Source organism: Daktulosphaira vitifoliae, unplaced genomic scaffold (genome assembly GCF_025091365.1).
Source record: "Daktulosphaira vitifoliae isolate Bord-2020 unplaced genomic scaffold, ASM2509136v1 Scaffold_4, whole genome shotgun sequence".
In the NCBI taxonomy this organism is placed as follows: Eukaryota; Metazoa; Arthropoda; class Insecta; order Hemiptera; family Phylloxeridae; genus Daktulosphaira; species Daktulosphaira vitifoliae.
The window spans coordinates 5,814,917-5,830,750 of record NW_026099575.1 but is presented as its reverse complement, the minus strand read 5'-3'; the positions used below and the strand labels follow the sequence as shown (position 1 = coordinate 5,830,750).

Here is a 15,834-nt window from a genome sequence, read left to right as displayed (position 1 = left end):
TTATAGGAGGAACTAACATTGTTATTTTGTTATTACTTAAATTAAAATAAAAGTATTACTTAAAATATTTTAGTAGTTAGTATTTGTATGAGTTAATAATTAATGCTCACCTTAGTTTTTTTATATTGATTTTTTTGTGTAATTAATGTTATTGAGTATATTAGGATAAACATAAACATAAATTTAATTTTTAACAATTTTTTTTTGTATTAAAATTTATTGATCATTTATTTTATTGAATTTGTATAAAAGATCAAATTATATAATGTATTTTAAATATAATTGCCGTTAATATGTTTTATTATTTTACAAAATTATAGTTTAAGAAAATACACATTATTGATCAACTATAATGAGTTCATCAATTCCCCAATCTTCATAACTGTTGTCTGGTAAATATCTCCTAATAATAATTGGAATTTTACGTTTTTTTAATTCTTTCATAGCTATTTGTAATGGATCAGTTTCTCCTTCAAGTTCAACCATAACAGGTGCACACATGGCTATTTGTAGGGCTCTAGTTCCTAAAACTCGTGCTCTTTCATATCTTTTAATAAAATCAAAATATATATCATTTTACCATGAAAAAATTTCAAAAATATATTTTAAACTCACTTTGTCATATACTTTGTTGTTATACGTTTAGACTTCTGAACTTGACTTTGAGCTTCTTGGACAGGTAAAATATCAATATTGTCTTCATTTTCCTAAAAAGAAAAAAAATGTTTAATGTTAATAGAAAAATATTTAAATTTAAAAATTAATTAAATATGCACTGTACTTCAGGCTGGTCTAACTCGTCCAAATCAGGGTCATCATCAACATCATCAAAATCATCAGCACCACCACTAAACGAAATATAAACTAAATAAATTAACTAATTTAAATAATACTTAATTTAAGAGTAATCAATGCAAAACAAAACATCTTATTTCAAAGTTAAAAAACTATGAATATTTGGAGTATGATTTCTACAAACTTTTAAAATTTTTTTTTTTTAAGGAGAGAATTTCATTTAGCCTACCCGAAAATTTATTCATAAAAAATATATAATAAGAATGAACATATTATAATCTCCTTAACTTCTATCGCATCTCTATAACATCAGCTCTACCAAAGTGATTTAACAGGATTTTTATATCATGGGCCATTTATACAAAATACAAGTCGAATTTGATGATAGATAAAGTTGTAAATTTCATTTATTTGTTAAATTTATGTTTCATAAAATATACAAGTTGACCAATGACAAGTTTAAAAAAACCTGGAAACTATTGTTAAAAAAATTATTTTTCGTTTCATAAATAACAATAACTTGTAAAATATATTAAAAGTTTGACTATTCCCCAGCAGTATAATTTTTTTAAATAACAATTGTTAATAATATAGTTTTATATTTATTCTTAAACATTTTGAAATTATTTTTTAGTTTAGAAAGTGATGGCGAAAATATTATACTATTATTTGTCAAAGAAAAATATTCTGTCCAAAAATTAATAATAATTTTATGGCTGAATATGAATACAACAAAACATTTCAGAATGAACTTAATGAAGTTGGAGTATATTATCAGTCATATAGGACATCTTGTAGTTCATTATGATCACACATATAGGAACAAACAGCACAGTAGAACATCACCAATTAGACTACATCTGGATGATCTACTACACTATGTAACTAATACAAATGAAGTATTGTAAAAGATTATAGAAACTCCATCATTGCTAATTTTTCAATAACCAGTTTAAAAATTGAAGAATTAGAATTCCTGAAGTGAATAGTTTTAAATTATAATTTTATTATATAAATTATATATTTATAATAAATTAAATTTTTGAAACTAACTTACTCGTCGTGTTCAAATTCTTCGTCCGCCATAACTTACAGAACAAATTAATATTTTATAAATATATTTTATGAAATATAGTGGTCAATATCCTAATTAGTTTTTAAAAATAAATGTAACACGCAAATGATTTTATCATATGAAAACTTACTTTCGAAATTCACAACGAACGAAAATTTACAAGAATAAACTATAAAATAAATAATGATCTATGTAGTTATACTTATCATGATCTTAGAGACAGAGACGCGAGTTGTTAAAAAAATGATAAAAGTTTGGCAAATTAATTTTGCTGATACATAGTGCTACCAACTTAATAAAATAACGAATTGTTTTAAAACAGAGCTATATATTTTTATACCGACTGCCTAAAAATAGTTACAATGCATACTTGATATTATACCTGTATATATGATATTAGATTATTTGCTTTTATCTTATTTGCAAAGCTGTCATTACATAGTAAGAAACAAATTTTGTTGTTATATTCCTATATAAGTGTCGCTAAAAAAATGGGGAGTCATAAAAAAATATCTGGTAAGGTACAAATATATAAAAATAATTTTCATACACTTTCTTAGTTTCGATAAAAAACTGAGAAGGTATTAGTTTTACTATGATGTGTTTTTTGCTTGTGTCTATCCATATCTGTACCTACTGGACATTAATTTTCAATGATACGGCAAAAGATCAAAAAATATATCTTGTTGATGTATTCAGCATTATATTTTAATAATTTCTCTTTAAATCTGACACAAAAACGTGTTTTTCTCAGTCGCACACTATGTTATCAAACTAGATCTAACACTAAGTAACTGATGTTTTGAGCTTTTTATTTCAACACATATGAAATGTTCACATACATAAAGTGCTTGATCATCGAATATATAAATCTCTTACATTAATTATAAAATTAATTTTAAACTACATACAATAAAAAAAAGTAAATCATTTTTTTAAAAAAAGGTGGTTAAATTTGAGTGATATGAGATATAATCTATATTTAATATAATACGAAATGCTTAGAATTCATGAAGTATAAGTGACATTTCAAAAAAAAAAAATTATTTAGGTACACCATCAGACTGAAAATTAATGGTTCTTATTAGTAGAAAAAATTTGTAAATAAAAAACAAATTATTGTAAAATCAAAATACCACTTCAGCTACACATGAAAATTAAAAAATAAATACAATATACATTATTTTGGTAGAATGTTTCCAATTTTCAAACTAACATTTTACTTGACATACCTCAAACAAGTAACGAGGAGAATTTAATAAATGAGTGAGTAATTTTTTCACGAAGAAAAATTTTTAAAGAAGGGCAAGGTTAAAATATAATTTATTAGAAACAAACATTTTTTTTTTCTTTAGAAAAATTGGAGATTATAGTTTTTATGATTTTTTACCATTGTCACCCAGTGCACAAACTCTTGATTCTTGTAAAAAAATTTCTTCAGAAGTTAACCAATTATTCAAAAAGAGTTAGTTTATTTTTTATAGTATTATTTTACAATGAAATTAATACACATATTTAACTAATTTAGGTATAATTAATATTAATAAAGTCGTAGAATAATAAATATTAAATATTTTTTTAATAGTTTGAAATCAATTAAACACGAGTTATTTGCCTGTAATTTTTCAAATCTTGTATTTAAAACTGAAGTTCAAAGGGATATTTTTCAAAATTTCACTTTGAATGTAATTTTTGCAAAAAAAAAGAAATTATTTATTCAGAGGATTCCAAATTAAATGATTTTCTTAGTATAAATACTGCAGTTGTTACTGCTACTTTGAATACTAGTCAGGGGTTTACAAATTAAAACAGATTTCTGCTGTACTAAATATGCCTTGTATGAGTAATAAGACGTATCAAAAATATCATGATTATATTGCTAAGCAAACTGAAAAAACTGCATGGGATTCGATAGTTAGCGGGGAAAGNCTGCATGGGATTTGATAGAGTTAGCGGGGAAAGAAGAAACTAGGTTTGCTATTGAAAATGGCTAAGTGGATGATAAAGGACTTCCCATAAGAACAGGCTTATAAAACTTAAATATTTTAGTGTGTAAATAATGTAATTTTGTAAATTTAATTCTTATAATTAAAATTAGTTTTTTTATAGTTTTATAACTTCAAAATAATCGATGTGGATCTCATATGATTTAACTTGTTTTCTGTAAATATTTAGTTTTTCTTAATCGTCGAAAATAAATAGTTTAATTATTTTTATAATCAATTAAAATTTGTGAAATCATGACACGTCTATTAGTATTTACAGTGAGGCTGGTGCCAAACTATAGTTTTTATATTACATAAAATAAACGTGTGTCGTTATCAATATAATCGTATTGCATCAAAAAGTAAGGCAGGTACACAACCGATTTTGTTGTCGACTATATCACGACGAAAATACTCCCAATAATGGACACTCACACTAATTATCATTTATTTCTCACACAACGACACTGCGTAACATGTAAAAACTGCAAATTTGCCTATATTCGACCCCTGAAAAAAGGTCGGTACCCAGACGCCTTAAACAGGTGTAAAATTAAATAAAGTAAGTTAATAACAATATATATACTTATATAATCACCTTGTTGTATTTTTAAAATATTTTTGTAATCTAAATTCTTTTTTGTTAATTCATTATTGGCGAGTTTATGCTGCGGAAAAAAATTGTTTTAATATGATTTAATACAAAAATATAGGTTAATAAAACATGATTTTAGAACTAATTTAAAAACTAATACATTCTATATATATTTTTTAAATTATAGTAAATGTTAATAAAAAAAATTATTATTGTATGAAAATAATATAATATGTATTAATCAGAAGTTAAGTTATTTTTACTTAAAATATATTTACTTTTAGAACTGTTTTTTTCAATTTTTTAACTTTTTTTGATTCTTGATTAATTATTTCATTAAATTTATCTAATTTAGCAATTAGAAAACGCTTCATTAATGCTTTTTCACTTTTCAGCTAAAATAAATCAACTAATAATTAAAAAATTGGATTTAAATAAGTGATACGGTCACATTTTGTGCACAAATCTTGGTTCAGTTAATAACATTTAACAGCTTGGTCAGCATTTATGCTTATTACAGATAGATATACAGGAACCCGCTGTCAATGTTAATATACACATTTTTACAGAAAACTGTTTGTGAAAATGTAGTGCAACAAGCAGTTGAGACCTACCATATGAATGTTTAACATCTAATTAATATTATTTGAACTTATTATTATTATTTAATTGTGATTTAAAAAATTATAATTCTCATAATGTTTATAGCACATTGTCATCTCCCTGATGTACATTTTCAACATATCTTGAATCCATAGATTATTATTTTATTTTATTTTATTATTAATAAACCTTATTATTTGATTCCATTATACTTTAATTAGTTTTTTCTAATGGGATATTAACTAATTAAAATGTTGGGTTACTGTTAACAGGCATATGAGATATGTACCCAAATAGGGTCGTATTATAAGTAAAAAGTAAAAATAAATATATAATTGTTGTATTAATTTAAAGAAATTAATTTTAAAAAAAAGATCATCCACAGAATTAAAACTTACAATATTGTCAACATAAGATTGACTTTTACTAGATTCATATTCTTCACCATATACTTCATTATTTCGCCTGAAAAATAAATACAATTAATTTAAACACCTTACTTTATAAAAATTAAACACAAAAAGCAGAGTAATTTTAAAAAAATAGGGTATATATGAATGAAATATTTTAAGCATAATTCTGAATTTTGCAAAAAAGCATTTTACCATGAATGCAAGTTTTTTTTAATATTTTTTGTGAGCAAAGCATAGTTTAAAAGTTAAAATTTAAAAAAGAATAATTTTTTTCATTTTTTAACAATATTAAATGTAAAATCTATATTTAAAGTTTTATAAACAAATATTGTTCATACTCTTTGTGATTATCATATTAAGCGATTAGAAAGTTTATAATAAAAATAACTGACATATATTAAAAGAATGAAATAAAATAATATTTATCAGATAATTTTGATTAAGATATAGTGTTTATATTAATTTATTTGATCGCATTTAATAAAATAAACGATATATTTGATTATATTAGTGTTTGTTTATCCATATTCTACAAATTACTTAGACATATGATGTCTTAAGAATAATCTTACTTCAATTTTTTATCTGTATTTGTTTGTAAAACAAATTTGTACAGATATTTATAACTTCCACTCCCATCTGCAAAGGAAATAACATCTCCATGATTTAAAACTTGATAATCATTTTGGTTATTAGGAATTTGCACACAATTTACATAAGTTTCATTGCCTGTTCCCTGTAGTACAGATATTGTTGATCAACTTAGAATTAATTATTCTCTTTGATAGCTAAATTAATATAAACATGCAATAAAAATTTTAAGTCTTACATTGTGAGAAATAAGATATTGGCCATTGGATTTATTTATAAAACAATGTCGTCGTGAAATAGATTTTTCTTCAATTACAAGTGAACAGGCAAGAGAATGTCCAATAACAAACTGAAGAGTTATAATATATCAATTTAACCATTTTAAAGAAAAATAAAGTATATTGTAAAATATAAAACAAAGTTAAGGTGGCTTAAAGTTAATATAGATATTATTTTCATATAAAAATATATGTATTTTTAATAAGTTCATCTTAACACTTAAATTGAGTTTATTTCCTAAAGAAAAAATCTACCTCAGTCTCTCCAATAGGATAGTTAATGCCACTAGCCAAGCACTGTAATGTTGCATTACCAGTTGTCAGAATAACTGTTACTTCTTTTTAAGCTCATTGTATTTTTTATCTCTTTTAAGATTTATGGTGTTCAGTTTCAAATCTATCATATAAATACACTTTAAAGTATACTTAAAAGTAATGAAATTATTTGTTTTGAATTAAAAACATTCGAAACTATGGTAGCACATGTTAATTACGTACTGTTAATACAAAATAGAACAATTTTATAAAAGCTTATAGAAAATAATAATATTAAACAAATAAATAACTGGAGTCAATTTTAGCTTCGATGCGAAGCTGAGAAGGTATTAATTTTACTATTATGTATTTTTTTTTTGTGTCTGTTACCAATTTTTCTCAGCTCTCACTGAACCGATTTCTTTCAATGATACGTCAAAAGATCACAAATCGTATCCAGTATATTCCGTGCTATTTTTATAATTTTACAACAGCGAGAAACTAATTTACCAAAATAACTACATTAATTCTAGTAGATGGAAAATTAAATTCGCAGAAAGGAATTATATCTAAAACAAAATCAAAAGTTTTGCCGGCCGTAGCGCCCCTTCAAGTTGTGGTACCCCTAGCCTATAGCCTAGTCCTAAATCCAGCCCTGCTTATATTAGTTTCACATGTATGTTTGTTGTAAGTTTGTAACTCCACGCGCCACGTGTTATTATGTCGCGAATCCCGTCATCTATGGCCTTGAGACTAGACTGTCGTAACGCATTCACCCCACCCCGGTCACCCACTCACCAAACAACACTATTTTCCTGTATAATTTTTGGTTTTCGTACCCGGACACTTCGACGCCGCCGTTTCGCCGCTGACCGTTTCAAATTAAATTAATTATTATAATAAAATGTTATCATAATTATAATATTCATTGTTATTCTTTCATTTTAACAATTAATACTATTGAAATATAGTATGCTCTTATTTATATGTATAGATAACCATGTGATATAATTTTTAATTATTTATGTGTATACTTAGCACCGTATCATAAGTTAGCAAACCCAGTTATTGCAAATTTTGTATATTTTTAATGAATAAGGTATAAAGTACTCAAAAATATTGTATCCTCTTGGTTAGCTATTTTAATAATTTTAGAAATTAAACAATTAAAACAACTTAAGTCAATATATTAAAGTTGTTATTTTAAACATTTTCAATTTTTAAATAAATTATTCAAACAATTTAAATGATACATATACGTATCAAATCGAATGAATGCGATTATAGCAAGATATTTTATTATTTATTTTGTATAAGATATTTTGTTTACACAAATAAATCAAAGTTTTAAAACGGTTAGTTAAGACATTTGTTTTAAGAATATAACATATTAATTTCTTTAATTTATTCTTATAATAGTTCTATTCGTATATTTTGAGACGAACTTTATTAGACACTCAGTAGTATCTAGAACATTATAAAATATACTTTTGCTAATTCAGCTACATCTATTTTAATTTTTATATTAAATAAATAAATGAATTGGTAGTTCCTCTAAGGGAATATAAATTAAATAGGAAACTTCAGTACCTAAGGTAGATATAGCCTAGCCAGCTATCCCCCGTTGGTCCCTTAGAATACTGTCGACGGGCATTTAGGCTAAACCCCTAAATAGCGACGTAACATGTTCATGGTTTAATTTTGCATCAGTCAAAATATGGCACAAAGCACCCACGCTTTTATTACAATAATACTAGTATTTTTCGTTCATTATTGTTTTAAGCTTATTTTAAAAATTATTTTTAACTTTTTAGTTCAATGTGCTTTAAAAGCGTGTTTTTTTAGTTTTTTTAAACTATATTTATTTTTTATATTATACAATCTGTCGTTAACATTAATAAGTAATATGTAATAATTAAGTGATAACTTAACAGAACTTTCTAAAATTTAACACACATTCCAAAATAGATTTACAAGTTGATTTTGGTCTATTTTTGTTATGATCAAAATATTCAGTTTTCGTGGAAATGTTCTTACAAATTCGCATATTTTACATTAAAAAGGCTGGCTTTGAATTTAATTACAATTACCGTAGATTTACTGAACTAGAGATAATAAATCGCATTAAATTTTGAAAACAAACACCTAATTATTAAGGTAATTTGCCATAAAACGAAAGAAAAAAAAATGTAAAATTAAAGTACTTTTTTATATTTATTGTAAGATCTGTATTTGTCAAATTTTTCCATAGATGATCTAGTCCCGTAAATACAATAAATACTTTTTTTTGTAATTATATGGTATTCTGAATTAAAAAAATAAAATATTCATATTTAATTAAGTAAATATGAATTATTTTTTATAAAGTTTTAAATTATTTATCTTACATACCCAAAGAAAAACCTCAATCAATTTTGATAGAGAAATTTTATCAAGGGTTTATGATAATGTTTTATTAATACGAACAAAATAATTATTCTTATGAATAATTATTGTTCAAGATAAGAAAAAAAATTATCATATTGATAAATATATCATAGATTCAATAATAATGATATATTTATCAAATTGAACAATGAATTTATTATATAGATCGAGGTTTTTCTCTGGGTGTAACAGAAAAATATTTTATAATTCAAAATAACATAGAAAATTTTCTATTTTATGTTTTCTTTAAATAATTCATTGACACATATAATTTGTGTTATACATTTTTCAGTTAGTTTTAAACTTCTAATTTGCTGTGTATTTTTCATTTTTTAATATAAAACGATCTTATGAAAAATTCCTATTAAAAGTATCTTAATTTTGATAATTATCTTTTACTCGATGATTAATTTTTTTTTATATCAATGAAATTATCATAAAAAATGAATGTTTATTAAATAGTTACACATAATAGATAACAATAAACATATTCATATTTATGAAAAGACATTTGACACATTTGTACTTGAAAGAGGGCTTGTTGACTATATAATTTTGGAAAAAAATTAATTTTATTGATTGTTGATCTTTTTTTGCTTATTAAATTTTAATTATAGTAAACTATACATTTTTCTAAGCCCATAATTTGAAAATTTAAGGCTTTACTAGTGGAAATCACCACTAGACTTTAGGTTAAACTATTGTCTAGGTATGACAGATAGATGTAAAGTAATAATAGGTACGTGGAATATTGGAACATTAACTGGTAGGTAGAAAATTAGTAGAAGTATTGATGAGGAGGAAAGTTAATATTTGTTATATATATCCACTAAGTGGAAAGGGGAAAAAGCAAAAGAATAGGTATGGGGTATAAAATAATATACATAGGTAAGACAAATATAAAGATAAAATTAATTTTTCAGAATAGAGCTTTGAATGTTGTAAGGATAAGGTAAGTAAAATGTAACTTAAGGGTGGAAGTAATAGAACACAGATTGATTATTTTATATGGAGAGAAAGAGAATGTAAAGTTAGTAAAAGGTTGTTAAATTATTCTTGGCAAGTGATAGCACAATATAGATTAATGATAACGGAGTTTTGTTATTGTAGGAAGACCGTTTGCAAAAATAAAGCAGAGAATAATTGTATCAAAGGTGAGAACGTTTCGTTGAATGAGTTGAGTTACGAGAGAAAATAGGATAAGGAATGAGTATGTAAGAAGAAATATAAAAGTAGCACCGATCACGAATGATATAAGAAAAAATAGGTTTAGATGTTAAATAATGACAATTAAAGGAGAAAAGAAAGATAATTATTTAAAATGAGGTGCTTGGATGTATAAGAAGTAATAAGAGAACTGCTGGTGTGTGTATAGATGATGTGGGAGATTGTGTCAAATGGAGGTTTAGGATATGAGTGGCCGATCCTAAGTAGTTTGAACAGAAGAGAAGAAGAAAAAGAAGGACTGGGCTAAGCCATCAATTTTTAATCTTTGTTAGTTTTCAATATTTATACAACTTGTTTCACTATAAATTAAGACTTTAATAATTCACTTTTTAAATTAACTCATTGTATATAACGTTTAAAAAATAACAGTATTAAGACATCAATTAAATGTTTAATCTTTTTTAATAAGCTTTTAGCTCTGTAGTACGATTCGTTCTCTATTACTTTTATTGTTAATGGTTGTATAGGTGTTTCGCTAATAACATATTTTATTATCCGTTCATCTCTTAATTGTAATTGATCAATCAATATTGTGTCTATGTCTTTGGGAGTTAAAATATACTCAATATTTCGATTGAAATATGGATGATCCTTTTGAGTTTCTTTAAATTTTGAAAATTCTATGAAATTGTAAAAAATCCATTCTCTGCCAGCTAGTGATGACGGTGGATTAAAGAAATTTGTATCTGTTATAAAACTATATGCATGTATACAAATAAACAAACCACAATCATACATATTATCTTGTTGCATTGCATCACAAGCATATACCATTTCCCATTCATCTATATTAATTTTCAAATTTTTTTTATGGTAGAAATTTGTCGAATCGTAACATATAGTTGTTAAAACAATTAGATTATTAAAATGATCATCTATATTAAGTGTCTTACCATATAATGAGTCTAAAATAATTATTTTTTTGTATTTTAAGTGAATGATACCTAACACCCAATGAATACCTTCTAATGGGGCAGTATTAATAGTTATTAATATAAAATCTTTTTCTGTTACATTTGAATCTAAAATAAGCTGAAAAATATTAGTATAGTCTTCATCAGCACAATAATATTGATATACACTAGATGGAATATGCACAACAGAATTTTCTTTTTTATTATTTATGATAAAATAATCAATTACATCATCTATGATGTATGAATTTATCCACTGACCAGGCAATAAATCTTTTTCGTCATCTGAACATGTTAAAGGGTTCAAATGAAGTCTAGGTAATTCATTACTTTCACTATTCGTCATTATTTCAGGCGTGCCTAAGAAATAGGAAATCAATTTTTAGAATAGTAATATGTATAATTGAGCAGAGTTATTTAATTTTAAACATTTTTTAATAAATCAAACAATACATTATTTATTTTTGGTATTTAAATAAGAAACTTTATAGAGATTTAATGGATCAAATTTTATAAATTTTGATTCATACTTTCATTAATGGAAAATTTGTTTTGGTTTTATCTGAACAATGCGAAGTATTTAGTAGTATGTATCGATTTTCCGTTGAAAATATCTCAATAAAAATTTAAATAATTGAAGACCTTATGTAAAAATATATTAACTTTATCTATTACAAAAATAATTCCAAAACATATTTTCTCTCGGTAATTAAAATAACCAAACACTATTAATATTTTATTAACAGTATTTATTAGATATATAGATTGTACCACCGTGATTTACTAATTTTAATATTAGTTTATATAGTCAAATTAGTAAAACACAGTAATTTTGGTTAATTATTATTCTTCAATATTATAATCGTAATTGTGTAAGTAATATATTATAGAAAATATAGGAACTCATTCCTAAAATATTTATAACAAATCAATTATATAAAAATCATTCATTGATTATTGATTCATAGATTTTATGTCATGCTGCAGTAAAGAAAAAAACACAAATGAGAATACTCGAATCCTTTTAATTGATTACTGGTTAATTTAGTATTATTAGTATAAAACTATTTTTAGTTTTAAAATAAATTTACATTTTTTTCATCAATATTTATAATTTTACTTAATTTGAAAAATTAATCATAGAAAGTAAGAAAAAGCAATTCAAAGTATGACAGGAGAGCAAAAAGAGAGAAGATTGGATGGAGTATAAACGCTTGTGCAAAAAAACCAAGTGTGCAGTAAGTAAGGCGAAGTTAAAGAGGTATGAGTTGTATGATAAGCTAGTAACAAAGGAAGGCAAGAAAGAAATCTATAGACTTGCAAAGGTAAGAGAGAAAAGGGCTAAAGATTATTATTATATAAGGTGTATAAAAAGTGCTGATAATAGGGTACTCTCGAGTAATAATGATGATATGAAAAAAAGATGGAAAGAGTATTTTGAAAAATTACTGAATGAGGAGTATCCAAAAGAGACGATAAAGGATATCATGTGGAATAAAGGACTGGTAGATTTAATTAATGAGAAAGAGATATCGGAGGCTGTGACACCAATAAAAAAGAATAAAGCAGTGGGACCAGATGAAGTGCCAGTAGAAATACAAAAAATATTAGGCGATGTTGACATAAGGTGGTTGAAGGAACTTTTAAATAAAATCTTATTAGAAGGGAAAATTCCAAAGAAATGGAGGAATAGTATTGTAGTGCCGATATTTAAAGGTAAAGGTCACAAACAGTAGTGTGGATATTATAGAGGCATAAAGCTTATGAGTCATAGTGTTAAAATTTGGAAAAAGGTAATAGATAAGAGAATAAGAATGAAACATCGGTTTCTAAAAACCAGTTTGGATTTATGCCTGGTAAGTCAACAATTGAGCCATTATTTTGTGTGAGGCAACTAATAGAAAAGTTTAGGGAAAAAAAGAAAAAGCTTTGTATGGTATTTATAGATTTGGAGAAAGCATATGATAGAGTACCGAGAGATATTCTAAAGTGGACATTAATGAGAATAGGAGTCCCGAAAAGGTACATTAATATAATAGAGGATATGTATGATGGCACTTGTACTAGGGTAAAAAGCGTAGGAGGAGTAACAAAAGGTTTTCGGGTAAGAGTAGGAGTGCATCAGGGTTCTGTTTTAAGCCTTTACTTATTTTCTATAGTGATAGATGAAATTACTAAAGAAATAAGAAGGAAAGGTGCCGTGGTGCATGTTGTTTACTGACGATATAGTGTTAATAGGAGAAAATAGGGAGGAAATTAATCAAAGACGTGTGGAGATCAGCTCTTGAAGAAAAGGGTTTAAGAATAAGTAAGAGTAAGACAGAGTATATAGAGTACGAGTTTGATAAAGGTGAACACGAGGTAGGTGAAATAAAAAGACCAGTGACAATAGGCGAGGACGTGATTGGAGAGTTGGAGAGTTTTTGTGCAAAAGAGTGATGGTATTGAAAGGGTGTANAAGTATTTAGGATCAGTTGTGCAAAAGAGTGATGGTATTGAAAGGGTGTAAGATACATGATTAAGTGCTGGTGGTTGATGTGAAGAGAAGCGTCCGGTGTCTTATGCGCTAAAAAATCCCAATGAGGCTGAAAGATAAATTCTACAAGACTGTAGTGAGACCAGATATGATATATGGTTAAGAGTGTTGGGTGGTTGATAAGAAAGTAGAGCAGAGAATGAGTGTAGCAGAGATGAGAATGCTTAGATGGATGAATGGAGTGACTAGAGAAGATAGGATAAGAAATGAGCATATAAAAGGGAGTGTAGGTGTTGCGTTAATCGTGGATAAGATGAGAGAAAATAGACTTAGATGGTTTGATCATGTTATGGGAAGAGAAAAATCGGAAGCCATAAGAACAGTTTCTACAAAATTTCTACAATGAATGTCGAAGGAAGAAGAGGTAGAGGAAGACCAAAAAAGAGATGGAGGGATGTTATTGAATGTGATATGAGGACAGCTGATGTGGCGTAGATGATGTGGGAGATGGTGTCAAGTAGAAGTTTAGGATAAGGGTGGTCGACCCCAAGTAGTTGGGATTAAGGCGAGGAGGAAGAAGAAGACTAATTATGAAAAATTACTTTGTCCTATGATATTTTTGATAGAATCCATGCCTAAAAATAAATAGGATACATAGGTATAAGTTTATAAATCACATGTAAAACTCATCATAACTCCCTCTAAAACATATTGTTTAAAGTACGACACAATTTTTAGATAGCGCTGTGGTTTAATTGATTGGCAAATATCATGTAGTCTGAGTTTATTAAATTGATTATGCATTATTTAACACTTATCAAAAAACAAAAAAATAACTTTAAACCCTACACATTTTTTGATATTTACTTATAAGTTAATAAGTAAACATCAAAAAATGTTCTATGGTTGGTAGTGGTAATTACTTAACAATATAGTAGTAAGTAATTTTAGTACAATTGAGATAAAATAATTGACAGACACTCATATTTTTAGACTAAGTGTTAATAAAACATTGCTTATTAAAATTAAAATTGTACTGTATTTGCTATCATATTATAAATTAATAATTATAAGGCTATATATGCAAAATGTCATTTGCAAACATTTTTTAATTTATTCGTATAATAAAGAAAATTCTATATCTGTCGCTGTTTAAAGTTATAGTATTTCGAATTAAGTTTTTGACAAGTTATGTTTGCAAATTTTGTACTTTATACGTCATTAAATAAACATTGAAAGGCCAATTTAAAATCTTTGAAAATACAACACTAAGTTGAACTTTGTAGTTAGTTATTAATTTTTACAATTTCCTAATTTTGAATTCGATTTTTATTTGAAAATCTACTTACGTTAATGGGTGTTCATGAGTCAAATGTCGTTAGTATATTTATTATAAATTTAATTCAAAACTTTTCTCGTCCTAGGAGGATAAATAACATGTCTATGCATACATTTAAAATAAAATGAAATTTTATAAATTGATAATATAAGATAATTTGAATTTTGTATTGAATGTTTCTAAATTATATATAAATTACCATATATAAATAATGGAGTGAAAACCATAAATGTAATTGATAAAATGAGCGCCTTCTGAAAATCAATAAAACAATTTGGCAAAGATTTATTTGGTATTTTGTGAGGATTTAATATTTTAAATAACTTATTATAATAATAAACATATTTATTTTTATAATAGTTATTTAGAATATTAAAAAATATTTTTAGTAAAAAAATTCTTTATAAGTTTTTAAAATTATTAAACCTTCTTTGAACAACTTTATATATTGAAAAATGATGAATCTAAGCTACCTACCATCTTATTTTAACTTTAATAACTATATAGAAAAAAATAACGAAAGTAGTAGAATGATTAAAAAAACTTAGTGTTAAGAAAATGTAAATTAATCGAAAAATTAAAGCAAAACGTATTAGTTGTAGTTTAAAGTAAATTTACACATGAACACACATTTTTATCTACTTTTTATTTGTTTTAATACCAGAAAACAATTCGTTAGAAAAATGTTAACCAGAACATCTAAATGGAGGGATTCCTACCATTGCCAACACACAAAAAAAATAAATATAGTTTAAAAAAACTAAAAAAACACGCTTTTAAAGCACATTGAACTAAAAAGTTAAAAATAATTTTTAAAATAAGCTTAAAACAATAATGAACGAAAAATACTAGTATTATTGT

General features: G+C 25.4%; 2 protein-coding genes and 2 long non-coding RNA genes across 10 annotated transcripts; 1 reads left to right on the top strand and 3 right to left on the bottom strand.

The window, feature by feature from the left end:
- Nucleotides 1-282: 282 nt before the first annotated feature.
- Nucleotides 283-2,109, bottom strand: LOC126905738 (DNA-directed RNA polymerases I, II, and III subunit RPABC2). The gene is made up of 5 exons (XM_050685738.1): nt 2,001-2,109; nt 1,853-1,883; nt 782-848; nt 616-707; nt 283-547 (listed from the first exon to the last, which is right to left on the bottom strand). Exons 2-5 carry the CDS (start codon nt 1,879-1,881, stop codon nt 337-339), a joined length of 399 nt encoding a protein of 132 aa, XP_050541695.1. The 5' UTR covers nt 1,882-1,883; nt 2,001-2,109; the 3' UTR covers nt 283-336.
- Nucleotides 2,110-4,308: 2,199 nt separating this feature from the next.
- LOC126904763 (uncharacterized) lies at nt 4,309-5,259 on the top strand. The gene is made up of 2 exons (XR_007703824.1): nt 4,309-4,417; nt 4,846-5,259. It is a non-coding gene; the product is annotated as an uncharacterized LOC126904763 (long non-coding RNA).
- On the bottom strand, nt 4,380-5,753 carry LOC126904761 (uncharacterized). 2 transcript variants are annotated; one of them, XR_007703823.1, is made up of 4 exons: nt 5,659-5,753; nt 5,452-5,518; nt 4,729-4,845; nt 4,380-4,523 (listed from the first exon to the last, which is right to left on the bottom strand). It is a non-coding gene; the product is annotated as an uncharacterized LOC126904761 (long non-coding RNA). The 2 variants fall into 2 exon arrangements; XR_007703822.1 differs by lacking the exon at nt 4,380-4,523 and having other exon boundaries at nt 4,676-4,845.
- Nucleotides 5,754-10,379: 4,626 nt separating this feature from the next.
- On the bottom strand, nt 10,380-15,620 carry LOC126905082 (uncharacterized). 6 transcript variants are annotated; one of them, XM_050684484.1, is made up of 5 exons: nt 15,451-15,618; nt 15,173-15,227; nt 14,984-15,075; nt 14,237-14,269; nt 10,382-11,518 (listed from the first exon to the last, which is right to left on the bottom strand). In XM_050684484.1, exons 4-5 carry the CDS (start codon nt 14,265-14,267, stop codon nt 10,584-10,586), a joined length of 966 nt encoding a protein of 321 aa, XP_050540441.1. In that variant the 5' UTR covers nt 14,268-14,269; nt 14,984-15,075; nt 15,173-15,227; nt 15,451-15,618; the 3' UTR covers nt 10,382-10,583. The 6 variants fall into 6 exon arrangements, with proteins under 6 accessions (XP_050540443.1, XP_050540444.1, XP_050540440.1 ...); XM_050684485.1 differs by having other exon boundaries at nt 14,984-15,054; XM_050684486.1 differs by lacking the exon at nt 14,237-14,269 and having other exon boundaries at nt 10,380-11,518; nt 15,451-15,620.
- Between the last annotated feature and the right edge of the window lie 214 nt (nt 15,621-15,834).